Below are 25,278 nucleotides of genomic sequence, written 5' to 3' on the forward strand. Positions count from 1 at the left end.
AAGCAATAGTCGACAATGGCATAGCACAGATTACTCTGATACAAAACTAAGGCGGGTGAGAGCAAGTTTTGCACTTTCGGTTGTCCCCGTTATTAAATACTCGCTCCATTAATCACATTCTCTTACTGAATTTCGAAAATAGCAACAACTTGGGACCTTTTGCTAAGTTTCTACGCCTCCGAATTGCTTGCCCCTTTGCTACAACATTCAACAGTTCATTCATAAAATGAAACAAAAATTGCAAATCAAAACTTCTTGAGATACTTGTGTACGTTTTGAACTTGTTTTTCTTATACTTTGCATATTCGATACGCCAGTTGTATTTGCAATTGCTTAGCATCATCGCAGGCGTATTACAACCAGTTTTGGCGATTTTAAGGCGAAGCTAAAAGCGAAACTTGTTACATCACAACAACACTTGTCAAGATTCTGTTTGCAATCATAAATATGTAGGAAGTTCCAATATTGTAATCTTTGATCTTACACCTAGTACATTGTGTCGATTTCTTAACGCATAGGCTAATTTCAATTTTGTTTCAAGAGCTTAGTTTGATTTTTTTTGCAACACTTTAAATAAATTGGGTCTGAGGAAAGACTACAAATTTTAATGATTCTACGTAAAACAATTGGCACCACGTAACCAAAATTGTTACATAAAAAAATAAATGCAACAATTTAACTATTAAAAAATGATATTCAATTCTTGCAGCTCTCATTAGTCAAGTGTCAAGTCTACAATAGTAGAGTTTATGGTAAAGGCGTAATCAATGCCCATTTCATGAAGCTGATTTTGACATCACAAGATTTCATATTGAGGCAATACAATGTCAGCCGTTCGAATGCGATTTCCGATAGATCCAATAAAAAACATTAAATGTCAAATGTACTGACATGAAATATACCTACAGCTTTGCAGATTTTCCATTTTCCTACAACCATACAAACACAAACATTAGAGGAAAATGAAATGAAAATGTAATATTTAATAACAATCAGTCATATGTTTGAACTGGCATTTAGTCTCCGTATGCATCGTTGGATGTTGTTTGAACAATATTACTTTTGAGCGAGTTAACAGTTGGCCCTATGATAATGCAAACTCTGAAGCAAGACCTATTTGGGAAGGGCACATGGGAGGCGAATTTAGACCTTAGTTTTCTCTTGCTCTCCAAATTAGTTCTTTGTTAGGAATCCACGAAAAAAGATTTAAATAGCTGTTCTTACTATGTCACCAGGTAATTTATATGTTCAAATTTACATTTTGCAAAATTTTATTCGTATTTGTTTCATGTTTATATTTGCTTTTGGTCCATTTGTCAGTTTGATGAACAAAGACTGTGTTAAGAGGCAAATGGTCATCTCTCTCAAACTGACAATTACCCAAGGAAACAATTCCTAATGCGAATCTAGACTATTGAAACAAATGCGAATAGACGAAAGTCTCTACTAAGTAGGGGATTTGAGTCCCTTTTTCTTTTTATACCCTCAGCATTTATGCTAACGAGGGTATATACACTTTCACACAGGCAAAATGTGCCTCTCGAAATAACGGTTTTAGACACCAAGTATGTTTGGACGAAATGTGTTTCAGACAATTTGGAGTCGATTTAGCAGTGTCCGTCCGTCTGTCTATCTACCTGGCTGGCTGGTGCGCACGATAACTCTCGAACGGATGAACCGATTTGGTCCAAAAGTTCGCTATCGCAATATTTTGTCCAAACTTAGTTTAAGTTCGAAGATGGGTTATAACGGTCCACTCCTTCCGGTACCTCCCCCACAAAAATTCGAAAATGTTCAGAAAATTTGTGCGCACTATAACTCTTGAAGGGAATAACCGACTTGATCCACACTTTGCACATCGTGATATTTCTACCAAACTTAGATGAGGTTCCAATATGGACTCAATCGGTCCACGCCTTCGGGTACCTCCCACACAAAATTTCGGAAAAGTTCAGTTTAGGACCTGTTCTCGAATCGCTTTGATTTTTGTTGCAACAACTTGTATTAACTGCCCCCCATACGACGGTACAAGTTTCATCAGGGGCAAGTGAATACTTCCTGAGAAAATAGCCTAAAAGTTACAAAGAGTCCCTATGACACCGTGTGTAGTGGTTGGAGCGCAAGATAACTCTCGAACGGAGAGAACGATAACTCTCGAACTGTTCAAGCGATTTGGTCCAACATTTGGTCTTCGTCGTATTATATCCAAACTTAGTTTCATGGGGCAATACCGGTCCACAACTTCCGGTACTTCTCCCCAATATTTAAAAAATGTCACTAAAATGCTAGGACGATATCACTTGAATGGGGCAACCAATTTGGTCCAAACTTTGGATCTCCTAATATTTTGTCAAAATTTAGTTTAACTTCTAAAATGGCCCATATCGGTCCTCCCTAATAGTGCCTCCCCCACAAGAGTTCAACATTTGTGTTAATTCCTTTAGTGCAGTTAATTCCTAATCCACATTTTTGTCGGCTAGTTCAAATGTCCAAAAGGGGCCACAAAATTCAAAAGAGACCTTAAATACATTCGATCTGTCCGTAGGTGAAAGTTTCACTTCACATTGGCTGAGGGTATATATGTGTCGGCAAAGCCGACTGACACTTACTTGTTTTCTAATCAATATATACGATTAGGTTACCGATAGAGTGAATAGTCCTGGATATAACGACATCGTATTCAAAGAGTTTTATCTGTAACAGTGAATAGACTACGCCCACATTTTAACAAGTCCTGAAGAACAAGTTGTCGACTCACATTAACACAGTAAGTGCCAGTCCAAATGAATGTGTACAAAAAAAAAAAAAAAAAAAAAACTTCAACATAAAATAGGTACGAAGAAACTCATTTCAGATTGTATCAATATTTTTATGCATTTCTACTTTATTGCAAACTATTTAATTTATTTTGTCTTCTAAAGATGTTCTTGTTCATTATATTGGGTATCCACGATACCCCATCGAATAGTTTGTACCTACCTACATGTTGTGTGCATAATGTACGAGTATGTTAAAAAAGAAACTAATCTTGTTTCCGAAGGAGTGAGTGGTTGTCATTAACAAGCAATCACAAGCAGTCTTGGAAAAAATAACTTGTCGCTAAATGTCATATGTATCGCCACTGATTGTTGTTGATTATAATATTAAATATTGAATTTGCTATAATTCTATATTTCTTCTTCTCACTGCTTACAACACCTCCTAATAAAAATCACAAATTTGGTGTAATTATAATCACGCTAGAGATTGCAGTTATAGTTCAATACTGACAAATTTTGGCTTGTGTGTAAAGAAATAAAACTTCCTTCCATACTACAAAATGTCATGATATACATAATACCTCGAAATTTACCGATCTTAATAGCTCGACTCCAAATTGATATCTTAGGTGTCAGCGAAACATGGTGGACGGAATGCGGAGATTTCAGATCAGAAAATATGACGGTCTATCATTCAGGAAACCAGGAGGGTGCTCACAGAAGAGGAGTATCTATTATTGTTAAAAATCATATAGCGGCCTGTGTCACGGGATTCGTTCCAAAGTCAGACAGGACAATGTTGTTAAAAATAAGCGGAAAACCGCTAAATTTTAATATCATACAAGTCTATGCTCCCACTGGAGATGCAAATTTGAATGAAGTCGAAGAATTTTATAATGATATTGCGCAGTTACTAAAGATGACAAAAAAACACGAAATAACAATAATACAAGGCGACTTTAATGCCAAGGTCGGAAACCAAGAAGTTGAAAATATTACGGGAAAATATGGCCTAGGCGAACGAAATGATAGAGGAGACAGACTAGTGCAATTTTGTCAGGAATATTATATGAAAGTGACCAATACGTGTTTTCCCCTACATCCCAGACGGTTATACACCTGGAAATCCCCACAGGACAATGAAAACCAAATTGTGAGAAACCAAATAGACTACATAATAATAAATAAAAGATATTTCTCCAGTGTTACAAAATGTTCGACCTACCCAGGAGCAGATGTGCCATCGGATCACAACTTACTCGTGGCAAATATACGAATTAAGCTCGCATTAAATCGGACAAAACAGCCCCAAAATAAAATGAATATTGAAAAACTTAAAGACTCGGCAACTAAACATGAGCTGCAAAACAATATAAATGGACAACTACAACAGTTGAATGAAGAAAATATGCACGAATTGTGGAACAAGGTGAAAGATGTTATAAACACGACTGCAAAGAACACTCTGGGAAAGCGAACATCATCAAGAACAGAAGAATGGATTACCGACGAGATTCGAGAACTATGGAATGAGCGAAGCAAATACAGAAATAAAAACTATGAAAAATACTGGGAGATAAATAAGGAGATACGATCTGCGACCCGAACAGCCAAAAATGCGAATTTGAATGCCAAATGCCAGGAAATTGAATTTCTACAAAGTATACACGATGATTTTAACCTCCACAAGAAGCTAAAGGAAGCCGCCGGAGTATATGGAAAGAAAATAACCAATCCAGTTCTAATTAATAAAAACAATGAAGCTGTATTTGACTTGGAGGGAAGGAAGCATATATGGGAGGAATATATTACCAATCTTTTTACTGATAGCGAACGATCATCTTATGAGGATGATTCGGAAATTCCAAGAAGAGGGACGCCTATAACGCAGAGCGAAGTAGAACGCGCTATAAAATCATTGAAAGACAGAAAGGCTACAGGACCGGACGAAATCCCATCAGAATTACTGAAACTTATTGATTCCAGCAATATACACCTACTAGTCAACCTTTTTAATTACATATACAACACTGGAAAATATCCACAAGAATGGCTAAAATCAACCTTCATCGCAATACCCAAGAAAAATAATGCAAAACAATGCAGTGACTTCAGACTCATTAGCTTAATGAGTCATGCCTTGAAGATATTTCTAAAGATTATTCATAGTAGAATATACAAAATATGTGAAGCACACATGGGAAATACCCAATTTGGGTTTAAAGAAGGAATGGGTACAAGAGAAGCACTATACTGCATCCAAATTATAACACAAAAATGTAGGGACGCCCAGAAGGATGTATTCATGTGTTTTATTGACTACGAAAAAGCTTTCGATACCGTCAAACACGATAAATTAATGGAAATATTACATGATATAGGAACGCAAGACAATGAACTTATGTGCATAAAAAGTCTCTATTGGAATCAGTCGGCAAGAATTGAAGTAAGTGGAGAACCAACAAAAGAAATTGGCATCTCAAGGGGTGTTAGACAGGGCTGTCTTCTATCTCCCTTATTGTTTAATGTATATTCAGAGAAAATATTCCAAGAAACGCTAGAAGGAGAAAACGTCGGAATAAAAATTCATGGGAAAATAATTAATAACATAAGGTATGCGGACGATGCCACATTACTGGCTGGAAGTATATCCGGTCTCCAGAAACTTGTGGAGAAACTTGCACGTGTAAGTGAGAAATATGGCCTTAAAATAAACATGAAGAAGACGAAATATATGGTCATAAGCAGAAAAAATCCCCATGCAGATGTAACCTTAAAAGTTCAAGGTACAGAAATTGAAAGAGTGCGATCTTTTAAATATCTAGGGATACTAATAAACGACCAATGGGATCCCTCGAAAGAGATTAAGAGTCGTATAGAGATGGCGCGAAATGCTTTTTGTAAATACAACAAACTTATGAAAAGCCATGACATAAACGTAACAACGAAAGTACGTTTTATAAAATGCTATATTTGGTCGGTGCTGCTATATGGAACAGAAGTTTGGACGCTCAAATCCTCTGATGAAAGAAAATTGGAAGCCTTCGAAATGTGGATTTACCGGCGAGTACTGAAAATACCATGGACTGCGAAAATTTCTAATGACGAAGTACTAAGAAGGATGAATGTAAGCCGGCAGTTAATATCAACAATAAAAAGTCGCAAAATAGCATATCTTGGACACGTATTAAGGAACAATAAATACAACATTTTACAAGCAATTTTAAAAGGAAAAATTGATGGAAGGCGTGCTAGAGGAAGAAAAGAAACATCTTGGCTCAAAAACATCATGGACTGGACAGGTTATACCGACGAAACTGATCTGCTGAATGCTGCAAGACACAGAGAGCTGACAACCACTATACTATAACATAAATATAATGCGATAAATATTAAAAAACAAAATGAATTGTACGATCACTTATATCCGGATAACGGATGAGTAAATAAAGAAGAAGAAGAATAGCTCGAGACTATACAACAGCCTAGCTTTGTACTTCTGTAGCGCAATGGTTCAAATATCGATTTTCCTGGCCAAAATCCCAATATTTTATCGACACCGATTGTCAATTTGCATAAAGGATTCGATAGTAGACATATTCAAACTATAATATTCCACAAACATCCCATACGGGACTTGGGAGACTTCTCTCGACATATTCAAACTAAGGAAACTAAAATATTAGAAGATGCGGTCGTGGCGTGCTCGAAAAGACGAATTTCCCCTATTTTGAAAAATACGCAATTTTTCCAAATTTCTGGTTAAAGAAACATTCATTTCTCGGAAACTATAACAGATATTATGTTTATTCTTTTTTGTTAAGTAGGATTGTTGCCTTTAAGAAGCAATTTAATAAGTTACCGTAGCGCTTACACAATGTGAGCTATTTTATTTTTCCTCTGGTACTACATTTTTGTGAAATTCCAACTTTAGTGTACGAACTTTTAAGGTAAGACATTTTTGATATTTTTTAGTTTTATTGTGACTTGACCTTTGTAATAGAAAAAAACAAAACCTCTCATATTTTGATGCAAACTATTAAAAGAACTCAAAAGTTTATCTTTGACATTGAATTTCTCTGTAACTACTAGACCGAATTAGATCGTTTTTGATTCACCGGAAAGCTGATTGTGTTATCTGTCGAACGAAAAATCTATCTATCTATCTATCCATTCAAAAATTACAGGCCAGAAAAAACGATTCTGAATCACTGTGAATCGGTCCGTGTGTCTTGTAATGTAATGTAATGTAATTGTAATGAAATTTCAAGACACAATTTGAGTTTTTTTTTGTAATAATTTGCATATAAATATGAGTTTTTGTGTTTTTTATATCTTCCTATCTATTAAAAAGATCTAGTCGCAATAAATAGACAATAAAACTAAAAAATATTAAACATTCTTCGCTTAAAAGTTCTAGTCCACTAAATTTGCAATTTCACTAAGATCTGGTATTTAATCATCTACCAAATGCTCAATATGAAAAATATTACATAGTCGGCCCTGTTCCGACTATAGGCTTTGCTTACTTGTTTCCTTTATTTTTATATTTATTTACTTTTTTAGGTAATTTCATTTATAATTCATGTTTTATAAATTTGAAATAAATACTGAAAAATTAATAACCAGTAAGGAAAGGATCAAAGTCTGGCTGGGCCGACTATATGACTATATGACCACTGTGAATGTATATCCCTAGAAGAAACAATGGGTCTATCTCGTTTCCTTTTGCATCTTACACACAAATGTACAAAGACATAGTACATAATGTGGTGTAGGATATAAAATGTAATATTAGTTCTCCCTTAATACCCTCTGCCTGAAAATGTAAGAATGAATTTTAAGTCACATCAATTCACACCATAGATGAACAAAATGAGCACTCGGCTTTACCATACAAATGCTCTCTTCGTGTTCATCATTGATTCATACTGAAAATGGCATTTTAACAACTCTTACGTCAGTAAATGTTTCTCTTAAGAAGTAATGCTAAAGTTGAAAAACGCCCCATATGTAATTTGTAACTTTCAACACAAAAGCTCTTTCCAAATACAACCATACCATGCTTTGTCAATGTGATGGTAGTCTTTGCTAAATGCTTGAATAGTTGTAGGTATGTTCGTATGTAATAACTAGACATTGGATGATGGATGTCTTTGCTAAATGCTTGAATAGTTGTATGTATGTAATAACTAGACATCGGATTTTAGCATGTTTTTTTATTTCTTATCCGATTGGGCTCAAATTTTGGATCTACACGATTTGGCGGTAAATTTTTCGATATTTGGGGTCATATCAAAAACATGCAAAAGATATGCAAAATATATTTAAAAAATATGAAAAAAATGTGCTAAATATGCAAGTGTTTTTTGACGAAAATCGTCAATTAAATTTGGAAACCGTTCTAAATTAAGTTTTTTTGTGGTTTAACGTCGTTTTTTATTATTATTTATTATTATTATGTTATTGAGACTCTCCTGATATTTCGCTACAGCAATAAATCTGGACTGATAGGAATTAAATCAGTTTTCACAAGGTGAGAAAATGTCAAATAACCCAGCATTCCTATTACAACATAAGTTGTTTTTCTATACAAAAGGTAATGGAAAATATTTTTGTCGATTCGACTAGAATACGCCATAATTAAGCGAATCTAGTAGTTTTCAACGTTTTACAAATATTTATTTGAAAGGATTTCACTTTTTAAAATTATTTTCCGTGCGGAAAATTCCGAGGGAAATATTCATGTTATATGTTATATTTTTTAGTAAAATATGAAAGATTTTATGTAATATTCAATATTTTCTTAGTCTTAATGTCTAGCTCATTTGTTTTTCTGCCAGAAAATTTTGGCCGACAAGAAACTATCAACATATTTGGATACGTTGATTTTGACATTTCTGATTGAGTTTTTGAACAAATTTGTATAGGAAAGCAACTTATATTGTAATATGAAGGCTGGGTTATAGGAAATTTTCTCACATTGTGAAAACTAATTTTGTTTATATCTATGTATATTTAAGTCTTTTAGTCTAGATTTATTGCGGAATAATAATTAATAACATAATAATCTATTAAGAAATCGACGCCTAACGGCAATACACTTAATTTAGAATAATTTTTGATGATTTTCCAAACATAATTTGACGATTTTCGTCAAAAAAATTACTTGCATATTTTGCAAAATTTTTGCATATGCAAAAAATAAATAAATATATATGAGCCCGTCATTGCATTCAGTTTCCTTCAAAACGAATTTTGGTCCAATCAGAAACTTGGTATCTTTATTTATAAAAAATATGCAAAATCCGATGTCTAGTAATAACCTTATGCTCCGTTAGCATTGGCGTTCGACGGCATAACTATATCTTTATTTACGAACCGTACATACATATATTTTCATACATTTTACGCCAATTAAATCAAGATAATGCAGTTCATCGTGATAAGAAGATGTATAAATACGGTCTAATAAAGACTACTTATTCATAAATATTTTGCGGTGTGAATTGCCTATGTATGTACTTATCTTATTACCTGATGATATTTTATGTATTCCTGTTGAAGCAACGGGTCACGGTACTTAAGTGTTGAGACTATGTTTATTATATTAACATTTCATACTTTCTTCACATTCATATCCACTTTATACTTATATTGTTTATTGTCTGGCCTTTTTTCTACTTCTCGACAAAGACCAAAGGTTGCAGTGCGGATAGTTAGGAAAGCATGTCTGTTTTTAAAATCCTGTGATTTATGTTTGGCGGATAGAAAGATACTTCCTTTTCTGCAGTTTCGTCTCGTATCCTCTTACTTGTCATGAATGTTCTGTTACGCATTATAAAACAATTTATACTACACGCAACGTTCACGTAGTACAATTCTTGCCAGACATGGTTAGGACAGTGCCTGCTGTGCTAACGTTGTTCTTCTTTGTTACATACTACTAGATAATACAAAAACAAATGTTTAAATGAATTTAATGCTCTCTGTAGCAACTTTTAAAATCCATGTGCTTTTAAGGATTTTTAAACGTATGTATGTATATATGTATATACTCGTAGATATGATATATCTACCCGAACCAAGAGTAGTTTCTCCGATTCATCATGCTGGAATATGTTTTCCTTTGACTATAATGGTTTTTACGCGATTATAGCTAAACATTTAGGAACCATTACTACAAACTTCCGATTATAAACTAAGGGACGATTTCCATTCATATAACATTATGGTAATTAAACGTGTTCCAAACCCCACCTCATATTCCTGTTAACACTTATGGTTATTAAAGTTTAAGTGTTGTTAAACTTAAAGTGGTGTACCTAAAACGTATTTTAAAACGCGATTATTTACAGCATTCAGATATTTCTAGTGGCGCCTCTAGATTGGAGCTATTCCCGTAGTGTTTCTTAGATTTTCAACAGTAGACCCCCATAACTTCTTTTTTCGCAACGGGTTTCTATTATTCTATTATAAAATCAAATAAACAAGTAAAAAAGTATCAGTCGGCTTTGCCGACAGAGATATACCCTCAGCCTATGTGAATTGCCTGGAAGCATGGACTTGCCCACCGAAAACATAATATATCTGTAAACTGGACTTAGACACAAACGTTGAACTTTTGTGGGGGAGGTACCCTAAAGAGGGGACCAATATTGGAGATTTTAGAAGTAAAACTAAATTTGGGCCAACCAAGCCGGTTCAAGAGATATCGTGAATACCAATTTAGTGAAATTTTTTAATATTGGAGGGAAGTAGCGGAAGTTGTGGACCGATATTGCCCATCTTCGAAATGAAACTAAGTTTAGACAAAATATGACGAAGGCCAAAATTTGGACCAAATCAGTTGATCAGTTGGAGAGTTATCGTGCTCTCCAGCCACTATATATGGTGCGGTGAGTTTTTACACCTTTCGGGCTATTTTCTCAGGAAGTATGGACTTGCTCCTGATGAAACTTGTACGGTCGTATGGGGAGCAGTGAATACAGCATGTTACAACAACTGAACTGAACTTTTCCGAAATTTTGTGTGGGAGGTACCCATATTGGAACCGCAGCTAAGGCTGGTAAAAAATTTATGATGTGCAAAGTATGAACCAAATCGGTTACTCCCTTCAAAAGCTATCGTGCGCACAAATTTTCGGAACTTTTGTGGGGCAGGCACCTGAAGGAGTGAACCGATATGACCCATCTTCGAACTTAAACTAAGTTTGGACAACATATTACGAAGGCCAAATTTTGGACCGTTCGAGAGTTATCGTGCGCACCAGCCAGACAGACGGACATTGTTAAATCGACTCCAAATTGTCTGAAACGGATTTCGTCCAAACATACTTGGGGTCTAAAAGCATTGTTTCGATGGTGCACATTTTGCCCGTATGAAAGTGTATATATCCTCGTTAGCATAAATGCTGAGGGTATAAAAAAATTCAAAAATTACACAGTGTTTTATTTATAAATTCGCTAAAAGCTAGAAAATAAATGTTCGTCTAGCAATCAATGGAAACGCTTGTAGTTTAATGTTGTCACCATTTTTAATGTAAATGCAAGCGTTTTATTTTAGAGATTATTTCATTAAGAAGAATTATTTTCTTGCTTTCAGTGCATTTATAAACAAAACACTGTAGCTTAATTTTTTAATTATTTTTTTATTTTCAACTTTTTAGTAAATACAAATAAAGCCAATGTTGGCCGAAAATGTAGATAAAAACTTTAAAATGCCTGAAATCGGGTGGTAGCGTTATATTGGGGCTATACTAAAACCTATACCTATGTCTACCATTTTTGGTGGTAAAGTGTCTTTACCTTTGGGAACTCCAAATGCCAAGTTATAGCCAAATCGGACTAAGAATGAAGATAAAATCATCATAATACCTGAAATCGAGTAGTATCGTTATATGGGGGCTTTATCAAAAAATGGACCCATATTGGTTTTAGTTTCATATTCATGTATTGTCATCCAAATCTGAAAGGTGTGCAAAGTTTTAGTTCGATTTGTTAACTATATCTGGATTAAACAGACAGAAAACAAATCAAGTTAAATAAAACACTGTAAAGAAGAAGTGACCCAAAGAAACCAAAGGTATTTTCGTCCTCTATGAACTTCCTTACACAAAGACGAATTAATACATCAGAACCTCTGCAAAATAGTTTAGTCAAGTTCTGTGTCACAGTATAATTAATAGTAATAACACAAGGATCAGCAAGATTTCATCCTATGCAAGACAAGTCAACAACACTTACCTCTCTTCAATGGTGGTGGGCAGCTGGCTTCGGGCTCGCATCATACTAAGAAAATGTTTTCCATGTGAAGTATGTTGTCCATTGTGGTTAAGACCTATACCACTGCTTCCCTCCGATAAATAACCGTTGTCGATGTCATGAAATCTCGTCGAGCCCTGCAGAGAAGAGCCATGTCCTAATCTGGAATTACTAAAACGTAATGAATCACCATCACTGCAATAACCCTGGTTGATGTCGTTTTCGCAGTACTCTGATATGAAGTTGTGAGCTCCTCGGGCTCCACGGGTTGGTAATGTAACATGCGAGTTATATCCCCTAAGGAGCGGTCGCATAGGCACCACATTGACCGGTTTGTCTTCTTCGTAAATGGTGCCCACAATTTTCGAGGGAATGGTATGGTATTTGTTGGGCGTCCCTCCGTTGACAAGGGACGAGTGTTGCGAAGTGGGTGTGACTGGCTGAGAATGAGTTGCCGCAGGAGTCAATGATCTTAGGGGAGAATGTTGTTGAGGTTGCAATACGCCTGGTCCAGAATTGTATTCTAGTTTGCGCAGCGAGGTCGGGGTGCCTATGGCACTAGGTTTGGGAGGTGGCAAACGGCTATATGTGGGTTCCTGAATGACGCATGGTGACTGTTGCTGCTGCTGCGGCTGGAGTAGTCCTTGTTGTTGCTGTATGTGTTGGGCATTTGCGTAATACGGCGACCTTTGCTGTTGATTTTGATGCATTTCAGTCATGGGTACCGGTTTAACGATATGTGTCGGTGGTTGTTGCTGATGATTGATGGGGGTTTGTTGCTGTGATATGTTAGATAAGCTTGATATGTCACTTTTCTCTCGTTTTATCATTTCCGGAGCAGAGCTGGGGTTGCCTAGTCGAGCTTTATTGTCGTTTTGCAGAGGAGATTGCGGTAATTTACTGGTGCCCTTGATGGCTGCAATGGGTTTTGGAAGTCCGCCTATACTATTTGGGCTGGTTAGGGGTTTGGAGGGCGGTACAATAAGGGAAGTTTTTGATTCTGATTTACTGGTCAAATTTGATTTTGTGCTTGGCTTTAACGATGAATCCTTCCCTCGGGGTAATGAGTTTTTATTTCGAGTCAAAGTAGACGTTTTGCTCTCCATGCCAACGTCTTCCTTGTGCAGCGACCTGGCCGGGCTTTTTTCTTTCTTATCGACTTTAGATGCATTTTTCACTTGATCTTTTTTGGTTTGAGCTTGAACGAGTTTGGATTGTTTGCTATTCGTTTTGGTTTCTCTGGATTTATTGGTCGCTGTTGTTGACACTACGGGCGGCTTTATTTGTGAAACATGGCTATCGTTGAGGCTCAAACTGGAATCAGAACGTTCAGAACGTGCCGATGAGAAGCCGGACGAAGACGATGTCCGTTTAGACTGCAGTTGGTTTTTATTAGAATTCATTAGGGGGGTTTGTTGTTGGTTCTGCGAATGTTGAAGTTGCTGCTTGTCCTTATTGAATAGCTTGAGTTTGTCCAGCATAGAGTGCTTTTGTTGCCCATTGGCAGGTGTAGACAGTGTGGAAGCACTATTTGAACCAGGGGGAGGTATTCCTGACTTAATTGATGGCTGCCGAAGGCCATTGTTATTGCCACTTTTCAGACTTTGGATAGTGTGGTTACTAGACGGTGGGCTATTTGGACGGGAGTTGTTGAACTCGCTACCGCTTTTACCTAAACCAGGTATTGCTGTAAGAAATAAAGAATGGGACAAAAGGGATGACCTCATTAGTGATAATTAATTTAAAAGGAATGTTTTATTTAACATCTTCAGTGTGACGGAATTAATGTCTTTACAAGTGGTTATGCAGTTTCTGCTGGGTATTTTATATTGTTATGAAGTAGGGAACTCAAGGAACTGTAATGTTTCCATCCAACAATTTCTTGATGAAGAATGATGTTTGCAATCCATGCTATCCAACTTAATTCAACTTAAATACATATATGTGTGTACATTTTGCTCTTTTACTCAAAGAGTGGCACATCTCAACAAATCTAGTTTCGAGAAAAGCGTGTTGTAAGTTGGCGATTGAAATTTTACTTCTCAACTTAAAAAGAATACACCGTGCAACAAAAATCGTCAAAATGATGGGAAAACTCGAGTAGATTTTGAAAGTAAAGCTATAAAATATGAGACACGTGTATCGCCGTTTTTAAAGTTTACATTGCCCATTTATAGTTTTTTTCAAAATATTCGAGTTAAGATATCTTATAGTGTCTTTGGCAACTTTACTGAGGAGTGTGTGGGGAATATTTTAACCCTCATGCAGTTCATTAATGGGGTCTTTTTGATCCTATAAAATATCAAATCCCAATATTCTACAAAATTATTCTTCATAAAATTTTACTATAGGTCTCAGAATACCCCAAACCTTTAAATATTATATAATCGCCAGGAATCTCTAAAAATGAAAAATACGTTTTAGGTTTAAAGTTGGACGTCATCTGTGTTTATTCATAATTGTCCTACAAAGCATAATTTTAGAGAGATGACGTCAAAGACAAAAATATCCCTTATCAAAATATGGGTCACCAACGAAATGAAATGTCTATTGCCATTATATATCATGAAAATATCAGTATCAATTTTGCTTAAAAAGGACATGAAAATATTTTCCATTTTTTTATGGAATAGTTTTTCTTCCTTTTTCGAATTGATAGAGGAAGGCAATATGAAACTTTGTTCTAGGTGAAAAGTATCAAAAGAAGAAACATTTCATAGTGAAATTTGATTTGGAACATTTCTTTTTCTACAATATCCCCAAAAAGTGAAGGATTTTCGTTAGATTCGATCCCGTATGGAATTTGTAAAATTAACAGTCCAAAATTAAAAACAAACAAGTAAAAAAGTATCAGTTGGCTTTGCCAACAGAGACATACCCTCAGCCTGGGTAAATTGAAACAGTTTTTTTCCCAAAAAACTTATGTATTTAGGGGGTTTCAAAATTTTGGGCGTATGAACCGAGAAAAATGTTGATTAGGATTAAAGTTCAAAAGTTTTGCAGAGGAGGTACTTAAAGGAATGGACCTACATAGACCATGGGGGTGCCACAGGGGGTTTTTACAACCTTCGGGCTGTTTTCTCAAGAAGTATGGACTTGCCCCTGAAAAAACGTTTACCATCGTAATTGAGGCAGCGAACGTAAGTTGCTTCAACAAAAATCAAAGTGATTTGATGGCAGGTCTTAAAGTAAACTTATCCGAAATTTTGTGTGGGGGTTTTTTGAACTTTCAGGCTATTTTCTCAGGAAGTATGGACTTGCCCCTGATGAAACTTGTGCCTTCGTATGGGGGACAGTGAATACAAGTTGCTAAAACAAAAACCAAGGCGATTCGAGAGCAGCTCCTAAACTGAACATTTCCGAAATTTTGAGTGGGAGGTACTCGAAATTGAACTAAGTTTGGACAAAATATTACGAAACGTGAAATATTTACCAGACTTAGATGAGGTTCCAATATGGACTCAATAGGTCTACTCCTTCGGGTACCTCCCACACAAAATTTCGGATAAGTTCAGTTTAGGACCTGCTCTCGAATCGCTTTGATTTTTGTTTTAGCAACTTATTTTCACTGCCCCCATACGACGGTACAAGTTTCATCAGGGGCAAGTCTAAACTTCCTGAGAAAAAAGCTTTAAAGTTTCACAAAACCCCTATGACACCGTGTGAGGTGGTTGGAGCGCAAGATAACTCTTGAACGGATCTGCTGATTGGGCCAAAATTTATCATTAGTAATATTTTGTCCAAACATAGTTTAAGTTCGAAGATAAGTCATATCGGTCCACTCCTTCAGGTACCTCCCCCACAAAATTTCAAAAATGTTCGGAAAACATATCGAAACACTTTTATTTTTGTTGAAGCAACTTGCATTTGCTGCCTCAATTATTATGGTAAAAGTTTTTTCAGTGGCAAATCCACACTTCTTAAGCAAACAGCCCGAAGGGAGTAAAACCCCTCATATGGCACCATATGTAGTGGCTGGAGATCGACTTCCATAATGGTCAATGTCGATCCATTCCTTTAAGTATTTCCTCCGCAAAACTTCTGCTCTTTAATCTAATCAACATTTTTGTCGGTTCATACGTCCAATTTTTTTAAAACCCTCTAAATACATACGTTTTTTTTGGGAAGAAATTGTTTCAATATACACAGGCTGAGGGTATATCGGCCTTTTTGTAGAAAATTTACTTCTGTTGAAACTGAGGTATGGGGTATTGTATCTCGCGAATTGTTGTAATATACCATAACTTTTGAACGCATTTAGGTAAAATAAACTGTTTTAGCACGATTCACCGATGGATTTCTTAAAATTATAATTTGAGCGGAAGCTGTGGGCATATTAATGTAAAAAAATAGAAAAAAATCGTTGAAGGAAACGAGTTTTTTTAAGTCAATTTTCAATTAGTGGCTTTACAATACAATGTAGAGTATAATGTTCAAAGAAGAAGTTATAGAATACACTTCAAAGATGAAGTTTCTAATGTATGATTTTTTAATATAACCACCGCATCAATCTCAAACGGATGCTGACATTTTGAAGACTGAAAAATTGGGTTTTTTGAATTTTTGCTCTAATCGGAACGCGCAACTGTACTCGTTTAAAAACTGATTATGAGATTGTAGTACTCGTGATTACGCATTTTTTTATGTATAACTCGGGCGTGTAGCCTTCAAAGGTTCACAACAATTTCAGTTTAAAGTCGAAATTTTTGTGCGTATTTTTTTTTAAAAAACAGTTTTTGGGATTCAAAACTTACAAATGCCTTTCGATTTCAGTGGAAATCCGCGTGAATTTAGTTTTTTTACGTTCTGAATCTAACAAGCCTTTGCGCGTCTAAATCCACCCACTAGATCGGCGGATATGATACCCCTCAAATTTCGAAAATATGCAAAAAATATTTTTGAAAATATCGCGTATTTAGACGCGTTTTAGATGTGTTATTCCTACTTAGATAAATAGAGCGAAACGCATATTTAAAATGTGCGAAAACAGATATTGAAAAACGTTCGCGAATCCGGAGATATAATAGATTTTTTCTAAAAACTGAGTGCGATGCCTCATCCACGGTTCTTGATGGATCGCATTGAAATGACATAGGATGATGTATTTTTTAATGGTGATCATTGAAATCGGATGCGCATAAAATGCAAATGTACTTCGTGGAAATTATGGGCATTTTACTGTTTTTTGCACCCTAACATGCAACTGATGCTACATCGTGGTCGTCAAATGGAATTTCACAAAGTGTATATCAAATAAGAGAGATTGACTCGCTGTTTTGGAAAATCGGATGCGCATCTTGTGATTTCCACTATTTCGCGGTTAACAATATTATTATATAACATTATTTTAATGTTATGCCACAATTGGAATTCCTTGTGATTTAATATAATGTTCTAAAAATATTCGCCAATAGGAAAACTATAAGTGAAAAAGTTGTTGCAACGGAATATCTTCATTATTGCGTGAAATTTGGACGAAAATGACGAAGAACTCAATCATTTTTTCTTCAACATTTCCTATAAAACCATAAAAAAAATAAAATTAGAATAACATAATTTTTATTTTTTTCGTCACATTTTCATTGTATTTTTGCAAATAACACGAATACTATAGCTCCAAACTTCACGACTTAGGTTTCATTTTATTCCTCACAATGTCTGGATGCTGCTATAATTTTTTTATATATTTTTTTGTAAGTATAAGCGCTATTGTTTCAAAAATATGTTTGTAAATACGTGAAATTATTTAGCAAATTTAACTTTTCGCGAATCCATTGAAACTTTTTGAATTATTTTTTGCATATTCTCAAAGGGTGCGAATTCAGTTAACGACAATTGGATATAACAGCTTACTATACTAAGCAGCGATTTTTTTAGAATTTTTTCTAATTATCATAATTAAAACGGTCATATCTTTTGCGCGCAACAATCAAAGTTAGTAACGAAAACAGATTTGGAATGACGATTTTTTTCTTAATCTATGTACCAAAAATCATAGATGTAGCATCAAAAAATTTTTTTGATTTTTTTGAAATGGAAAAGACGATTTTAGACATTTTTGCTGATATCTCTGTCAGCCAAGCCGACTGATACTTTTTTTACTTGTGTTCTTAACTAAATAGTATACCTAGATACGTGGTTTATTCTGAAAATCAAAATTGTTCTTCTCTTGACACTTTTCACTTAGAACCAAATTCACTTTCATGTATCAAATCAAAAAAAGAAGGAAAAAATGTCATCAAAAAATTGGGAAATATTTGTAAGCTATTTTTTTAGCGAAATTGATACTTATATTTTCATGATATATAATGTAAATAGACATTTCATATATTTGGTGGTCCATAGTGAAATTTGACGAAGAATATTTTTCCCTTTGACGTCATCTCTTTAAAATTATGTTTTGTGGAACAATTTTGAGTTTCATGAGTTTCTCTCAGTTTTAGTCAAATCAAAAGTCAAATATACATGGCGAATTTAATTAGGTCTAGGAGGAGAAAACATAAATGTAACATCGATTAGAATTCCATAAAGAAGCTTAGTGGTTGCAAACGATGGTTGTAGACGTCAACGTGGGAAGCCGACATCGAAAACAATTTTATGATTTGTTTTTTGTTCACAAATATTGAATACGTTTTGGGTTGCAGATAAAATTAAGAATGGAAACGAAGGGGTTGTGTGCAGTGAATTATACTTACATGGTGCGTGATTTGGTGTAGGCGGCAAAGGTCTTACTTTGTCCGGAGGACAACGCCTTTGCACCATAACCGTGGCAGGTAAAGGTATGGCAGTTCCATTGGCTTTGGTATAAGCTTGGGGGATTTGTCTGCAAATATATAAAAAAACGTTGTTACATTATTGAAATGATTATAATAAAAACATAGTAATAATTAACTATTTTTATTCAAACAAAAAATAATAATAATATTATCTTTAGAAAGGTTATAAGAAGTTCACGAACTAACACGATATATATTTTACATTTGATGCCAAATTTGGATTACCACAAAAATATCAATGAACCCACGGAAGGGGAATTGTCACAGTAGCATCATTCTGCATTCAGAGGTGAAGTTCTCGATATTTTCCCTACGACACTTTGAATTGAAACTGACTCTGGACACTTAACAACAATTTTTAGTTATTCTGTTGTTAAATGGTTACGGAATCGCACAATTTATCTGAAACGGATAGGCAGGGCTTTTTTTTATATATTTGATGATCCCACCAAGGGAAAATACTATACTGTAAATTTATTTAATGTTTATTTTTCATTTTCAAATATCAATATTGCCTTTTAATTAGACTATTGTCGATATTAAAAGGGAATAAAACAGAAAACACTAGAAAGTTTCGCTTACAAAATACATACATATGTTTACATATATGACAGTTAAATTGAACTTTCTTTGTCTTCTGGCCCTTTATGTCATCCCTTTGTCGCGAGTGTATAGCATCTTCATCAAATATGGTAACTAGAAATGACAACAAGAAATTCAACTCCATATTTAGGTAGGTTGTTCTTGCTGTTCTTAAATAGACAGTCGGAATACTAAATTATATAATATGTATATACATATATGTACATATTCATTCCCCTTGCAAACAGTACAAGCATCAGATCCCCTACTTCCAAAAAAGCATAAACGTTGTTCCGTTGTTGGGAAGGATTGCAAAGTGCATCCAGAGCGTAGGTAGGACAGACACCTTAACCACAGTGGATATTCAAGCTTTCCAGATATGATTCAAGTTTTTATCCGGAATGATTCAAGTGTGTCATAAAGTTGCCTGATGACTGTTAGCTATAGCTGCCTATATGTTTGTTTTTGTGAACCTTTTGTTTGAACAATGTTGCCTTTAGATGAGCATACTTTGTTTATTTATGTGTATGAATGCTAAAGCCAGAGAATTCCTTGCGTGTGTGAGTGGGGACACTTTTGTTGCAAGTAATTCAAACCAAATGCATGGAAATATGCAACTTTTGTGGCATTGCCAATTGTTTGTTGTCGTCGGTGCAAACAGCAACTGCTGCCAGACGTAGCAACGAAACATGGAAAAGACTTTGGTGTAATTGTTTTTCGTTACCACAGAATACACATAGCCGGTAGCATATTGAGGCGGCAAGGTTATTGACTCATACAAATGGTGTTGCATAAGATAACTTTCGAACTTTTCTAATAGATTGAAATCATCTGTTGCAAACTGTATACGCTGTCTCATATCTCAGTCCTCGCCGGATTCACAAGGGTAAAAATTACAAACATTTGTAAATTGCGTTTTGTAAAATATTTGGGAATAGTTAATTTTCGTTTGTAACGTCTTTTCTCGACGTAGGAAGAGATGTCTGCAAATATATTATTTGAGAAAAAATTGAAATGGAGTCTCATATTGTCTGCGACGTCGTCAATTGAAGTGTACATACTTTAATTTCTAACGAAATGAAAGTCATGTAATGAAATAGAAACTTTGCAGGAATAAATATAAAGAAATATTAATTACCACATCCTACTGCTGAGGGAGAACTGAGACGTTCATTTATGTGAAATTAAATGTGAACAATGCAAAAAAGTATTCTTTTGTTAAGTATTTAATTTTCTTTTAACAACTTCTTGTGAGACAACTACAATGCTTTGCTCAATGTTCCAAAAAGAAGTAAAAGGAAGTGTATGTACGAGCAGAAACAAAATTACATTCATACATACATACGGCATTTTAAATAAACAGGATAATGCTCAACATTGTTTAAGACTTCTTTTGTTTAGCATTTGGGTATAATTAAAATTTGTTTTTAAGTGAATTAAAAATTATATTATATTCACGAAATGGGAAAAGTTCATCTTTCATGAATTATGTTACAATACAAATTGACATTCCGTAAGGCAAAGACTTTTCGATAAATACAATAATAATAAAATGTATTTCTGAATTTGGAAAAGCAGTTGTAGATCTAGAAATTTTAGACGATTCTATCTGTGGAGTTTTATTTATATTTATTTTTAATTGAATAGCAATTCATACATGTATTACAAAACTACATAGAAACAAATACATAAAACGATGTCTTTTATAACATATTTTTAGCTTTCTAATTGCATTGCTATTATTTTGCACGCTAGTGTATGTATGCAAATGCGCGTTTCTGTCGCGTACATTGTTTATCCTACATCATGGCCACTGTGTTTAGCACTTTAAATCATTGCAAGTACATATAGCTCGTTTACTCAAAGTGTGACATAACTCAAAAAATGCGTTTTCTGATTTAGTAAATTCTATTTTGTCTATGACTTCTACTTTATCTTGTGTCAAATTTTCATGCTGATATCTATAAAATTCGACGAGTTACAATTAATTTACTACGAGTTTCGCATAATTCGACACACAAGTTTTTTGAGTTTATGAAGGACCAAAACACTTCAAATCATGCTTGATCTTGAACAGAAATTAAGCACTAATATCTGGCTAGCTGTTTGCAAAATATGGTCCAAATAGTTATTTTAGTGTTTGTTTGGAATGTCAGATTTCAATCGCCAACATAACACGCGTTTTTCTCGAAACTGGATTTTTTGAGATGTGTCACCCTATGAGTAAACGAGCGATATGTATAAAGACGATGGAGGGAGAATAAAAGATTACACAAACCTGAATGTGACTCTATGAGTATAGAAGCAAGTGTGGAAAGTAAAACCGTGCTGTTTCTTTTCTGGAGTAGAAAAGCATTCAAGTGAGAGTTCATAAAAACACATGCATCCATTAGAAGAGCGTCAACAACGTTGAAACGCTCTAATGGATGTTATTCTTGTTATTCTTTTCCACTCCTTGTGTGAAGTGTCTCCCCTGAAGAGGATTTATTTTTAACCAAGTCTATGTTTGTTTTTGTTAGTGGCATTGTGAGTGCGACGATGAATGCTAAAAAGGATACACATTTTACCTTTGATTTGTTACTAAAAACACAACAAGCTTGTGTTAAAAGTAGTACTTAACACATGTTACGGTTGTCAGCTTCCTTTCTGTTTGGCGAACCAAAAAAGAGTTTTCCTCAAGAAATGTTAATTTACATAAAAACACTGAGATGATATCCGTCACACAAGTAGTTTTCATATTTGTGTAACTACCTCTAAAACATTCTTCATGTGTATGTATTTTTGAAAGATGGGTTTTTGCACAAGACGGCTAGATTACGTTAAATGGAAATATAATTGGAACGTGTTAAGAATTTAGACCCAGATTTAGACGTTTACAGAGTTTGTACTGACTGTGCCTACCACACAACATAACTAACATTAATGCGGTCGATATATATCGATATACAACAATGTTGAAGCGTTCGCGAAGGAACTTTGACCCTTCAATTAGGGTGTTTCCAAAAATTTGCATGTACAGGTAAATCGGCTTCACTAGATCCAGGAGTCGCAGCGATACATTTTTAAAATCCATCTGTTAGTCGTAAAAGTTAGTTTATCTTGCGATTGTAACGATTTTGTTACGTTTTCAATGGTATTCCTTTAAATTCCATTATCCATATAAGATCCTTTCGTTAACATCTACATACACATTTACGTGTATTGTACACTAAATATTTCCACACTAAATATTTTCCATGCAATAAACTAAAGCAAAATCAAAATCAAAATGTGAATTTTCCACGACAACGGTCATAATAAATGATTGAAAATCGTGAAAAAGGATCACACATATGAAATTAAGTGGCGGTTGACAATAAAGTGATATGTTTTATTTCACTAAAAGGGATGTAAATGTGTAGCGTGTTTTAAATTCTTACACAAATACAGATGTGTACTATTTACTTAATTTTATGACGGGTTTGTGGTTGCCGCCAGCCGCGCATTTTAAAGTGAAATGAGAACAGTTGTCAGTTTCAATTTGAAACCCTCAGTTTGAAAAATATTTTTCTTGGGAATGATGAGAAAGAAGTATGGGAGTTTTTATTTCATATGTGTATTTTCATCCCTGTGCTGTGATTTGAAGGTTGCGTGTGTCCTTAAAAGAGGGGGATGCTATGCTCTCCCAACCAATTGGACTTGTTATGATTTGTGAGGATTGTTATTTAAAACATATATCGTATTCGAACTCACGTTATCAAACGAAGTACAAGGATGTTGACTGTCATAAATAAAAGATGGTGGTTATTTTTGAATAACACAGTGAAGTTAATATTTAACGATATTGCAATTCGGTTTGTAAATATCAAAATAGAAATAAAAAGCGCACAGTTTATCACGAAAATAGTTTCTAAGGAAAATATTCTAAAATATATTTGTAAATGTAAAAAAGTGCAACAAATAATGATAAATATGCCGCAGGTCAGATAATGTGCCTCAACCCGTAGTCATACCTCCGACTACGGGTGTGTGTTTAATTTGGAACTTAGAGTAACAGACTCTCCGACCATTAGAAAATATATCAGATTTCACTCTGCGAGCTTTATTTTACCACAAATTATTTGCATTCTCATGCAACATTGCAAAATAAATACCTTTAGGACCTAAAATGTTGGCCTAGTTTTTCGAATTTTCTGTAGGACATAATTTTAAATTAATCGGTGCATATTTATGAAAAATATGTACATATATCCTAAGACAAGTTTATAGTTTTTCCTTCAAAATATTTATTTGGCAGACTGTATGCATGTTGTTTATGTACATTTCGCTTTGGCTGTTTGCCATGACCTCTGTCGAGCCTTAATGACTCCACATGTTTTGGCAACTGTTAGACATTTGTTCATCATAATCCCTTGGCCCCAGAAAAAGCAACAAGCCAAAATAGGAAACGAAATAACATCACGAGACCATTGCGCACATGTTGCACATACATCACATCAAAAACCGGCTGGCTTCCATGGTCTATAATATATTTAGATTGTTACAATATTTGTTTTTTCTTCTTGAGATACATATGTATATACAAATGTGTACTTCATTAGTTTTTATTAATCTAATCCACATGTTATAAAAATATTAAGTTAGTTTTTCTTTTAAAATTGCGGTAACAAAATTTCTCTTATTTTTATGTTGGGCATTTAAGGTATTACCTTCTGACATCTGGCGAATTGGGTAGGCTGCGACATTTCCGGCTAGACTTTGTGCCATGTGAAGATGATGAATTTCCCATTATTGTTGTTTGATCAAGGCACTACTTGCACTCGTTGTACCATTTCACTTTTTTATTAGTTCCATTAAAAAGCATAATTTTGTATAATTATTGTTATCACTCACACATACATACATACACATATATGAATTTGATGCTAAATTTTAATTGTTATTGTAAAAACTGAATTTTTAATTTTTTCATTCTTTAATAATTAAATATTAAATAAAATATTTCATTGCATTTTAACATGATTCATAATTCGCTATTGTCCGAAAATATCAGAATATCTCTAATAAAGTAACCGCTTAGTGGAGCACTATTTTTAAAAGCATTTTGATAAATCCGACAGTATGAAAGTTTCTGTTGATTTGCAAATTCAAGAACATCGACTGTAGAATTGAAAACGTCTCGAAAACTGTGTTTTTCATTTGAATAATATGATGTTATACATACTTCGCCCGTGCGTTATCCCTTTAGCTGTGTTGGAGATTTATGACCGAAAATAAATAAAACAAAAGTCATATTTTATTACAGCTGTGCTGCGACAACGGCAGTAGAGGAACTCAAAAACGAACGACAAGAGCAACAAATGCCAGTAAGAAAAATTCTTCTAAAGACATGCGATTTAAAAAAGAATGAAACGCGTATTCGCATACCAATGTGACTAAGTGGAAGGCAACCACGCCAACAGGTACTAACTGTGCTGTGCATTCCCTTTGGTAGAATTTCTGGAAAGCATTCTTTTTCCATTTCTGCGTAACAAGACTGCAAAGACTTCCGTTTGAATTGAACGGCATTTTGGAAAAGATGGTCAAAAACAAAAGAAAAAAGCCTTATCGAAGAATTGGTTCCGCAAAACAAAAAGCATGCGGACGTTTCATGTGCCACAGCTAATCAGTAATTTGTCAAAGTGTTTGACAGTTTTAGCGAATTACCGTTAAAAGAAAGTTTCCTCGTATGTTATTGTTCTTATTGACGCTGTCTCGAGTGCAGTAACAGATCAGTGTCAAAAAATGGTACAGAAGTAAATGGCACTACGATGACTAAAATGGGAGTAATTCGAAGTAAAGCACAAGAACAATTTCTTTTTGTTTTTTTTTAACAAGATTTATTGCATGTTGTATACATATAAATATATTTAAGTTCAT

General features: G+C 34.6%; 1 protein-coding gene and 1 long non-coding RNA gene across 9 annotated transcripts in view; one reads left to right on the forward strand and one right to left on the reverse strand.

Annotated features, from left to right (window-relative positions):
- sick (sickie) overlaps nucleotides 1-25,278 on the reverse strand; it is a 317,157-nt gene that overhangs the window by 68,063 nt on the left and 223,816 nt on the right. For 6 of the 8 annotated variants that reach the window (XM_073966463.1, XM_073966459.1, XM_073966462.1 and 3 more), the window contains 2 exons: nucleotides 18,718-18,845; nucleotides 12,005-13,709 (listed from right to left, as the gene is read on the reverse strand). In XM_073966463.1, coding sequence (XP_073822564.1) covers nucleotides 12,005-13,709; nucleotides 18,718-18,845 — 1,833 coding nt within the window. Of the gene's footprint in view, nucleotides 1-12,004; nucleotides 13,710-18,717; nucleotides 18,846-24,068; nucleotides 24,285-25,278 lie in introns of all 8 variants that reach the window. The other 2 variants (XM_073966464.1, XM_073966465.1) reach the window with 1 other exon arrangement.
- Nucleotides 1-25,278, forward strand: part of LOC141393480 (uncharacterized) — a 328,761-nt gene that overhangs the window by 63,565 nt on the left and 239,918 nt on the right. The gene's annotated exons all lie outside the window — the stretch shown is intronic.

This window comes from Musca autumnalis, unplaced genomic scaffold (genome assembly GCF_047663935.1).
Source record: "Musca autumnalis isolate F117 unplaced genomic scaffold, ASM4766393v1 scaffold_2, whole genome shotgun sequence".
In the NCBI taxonomy this organism is placed as follows: domain Eukaryota; kingdom Metazoa; phylum Arthropoda; class Insecta; order Diptera; family Muscidae; genus Musca; species Musca autumnalis.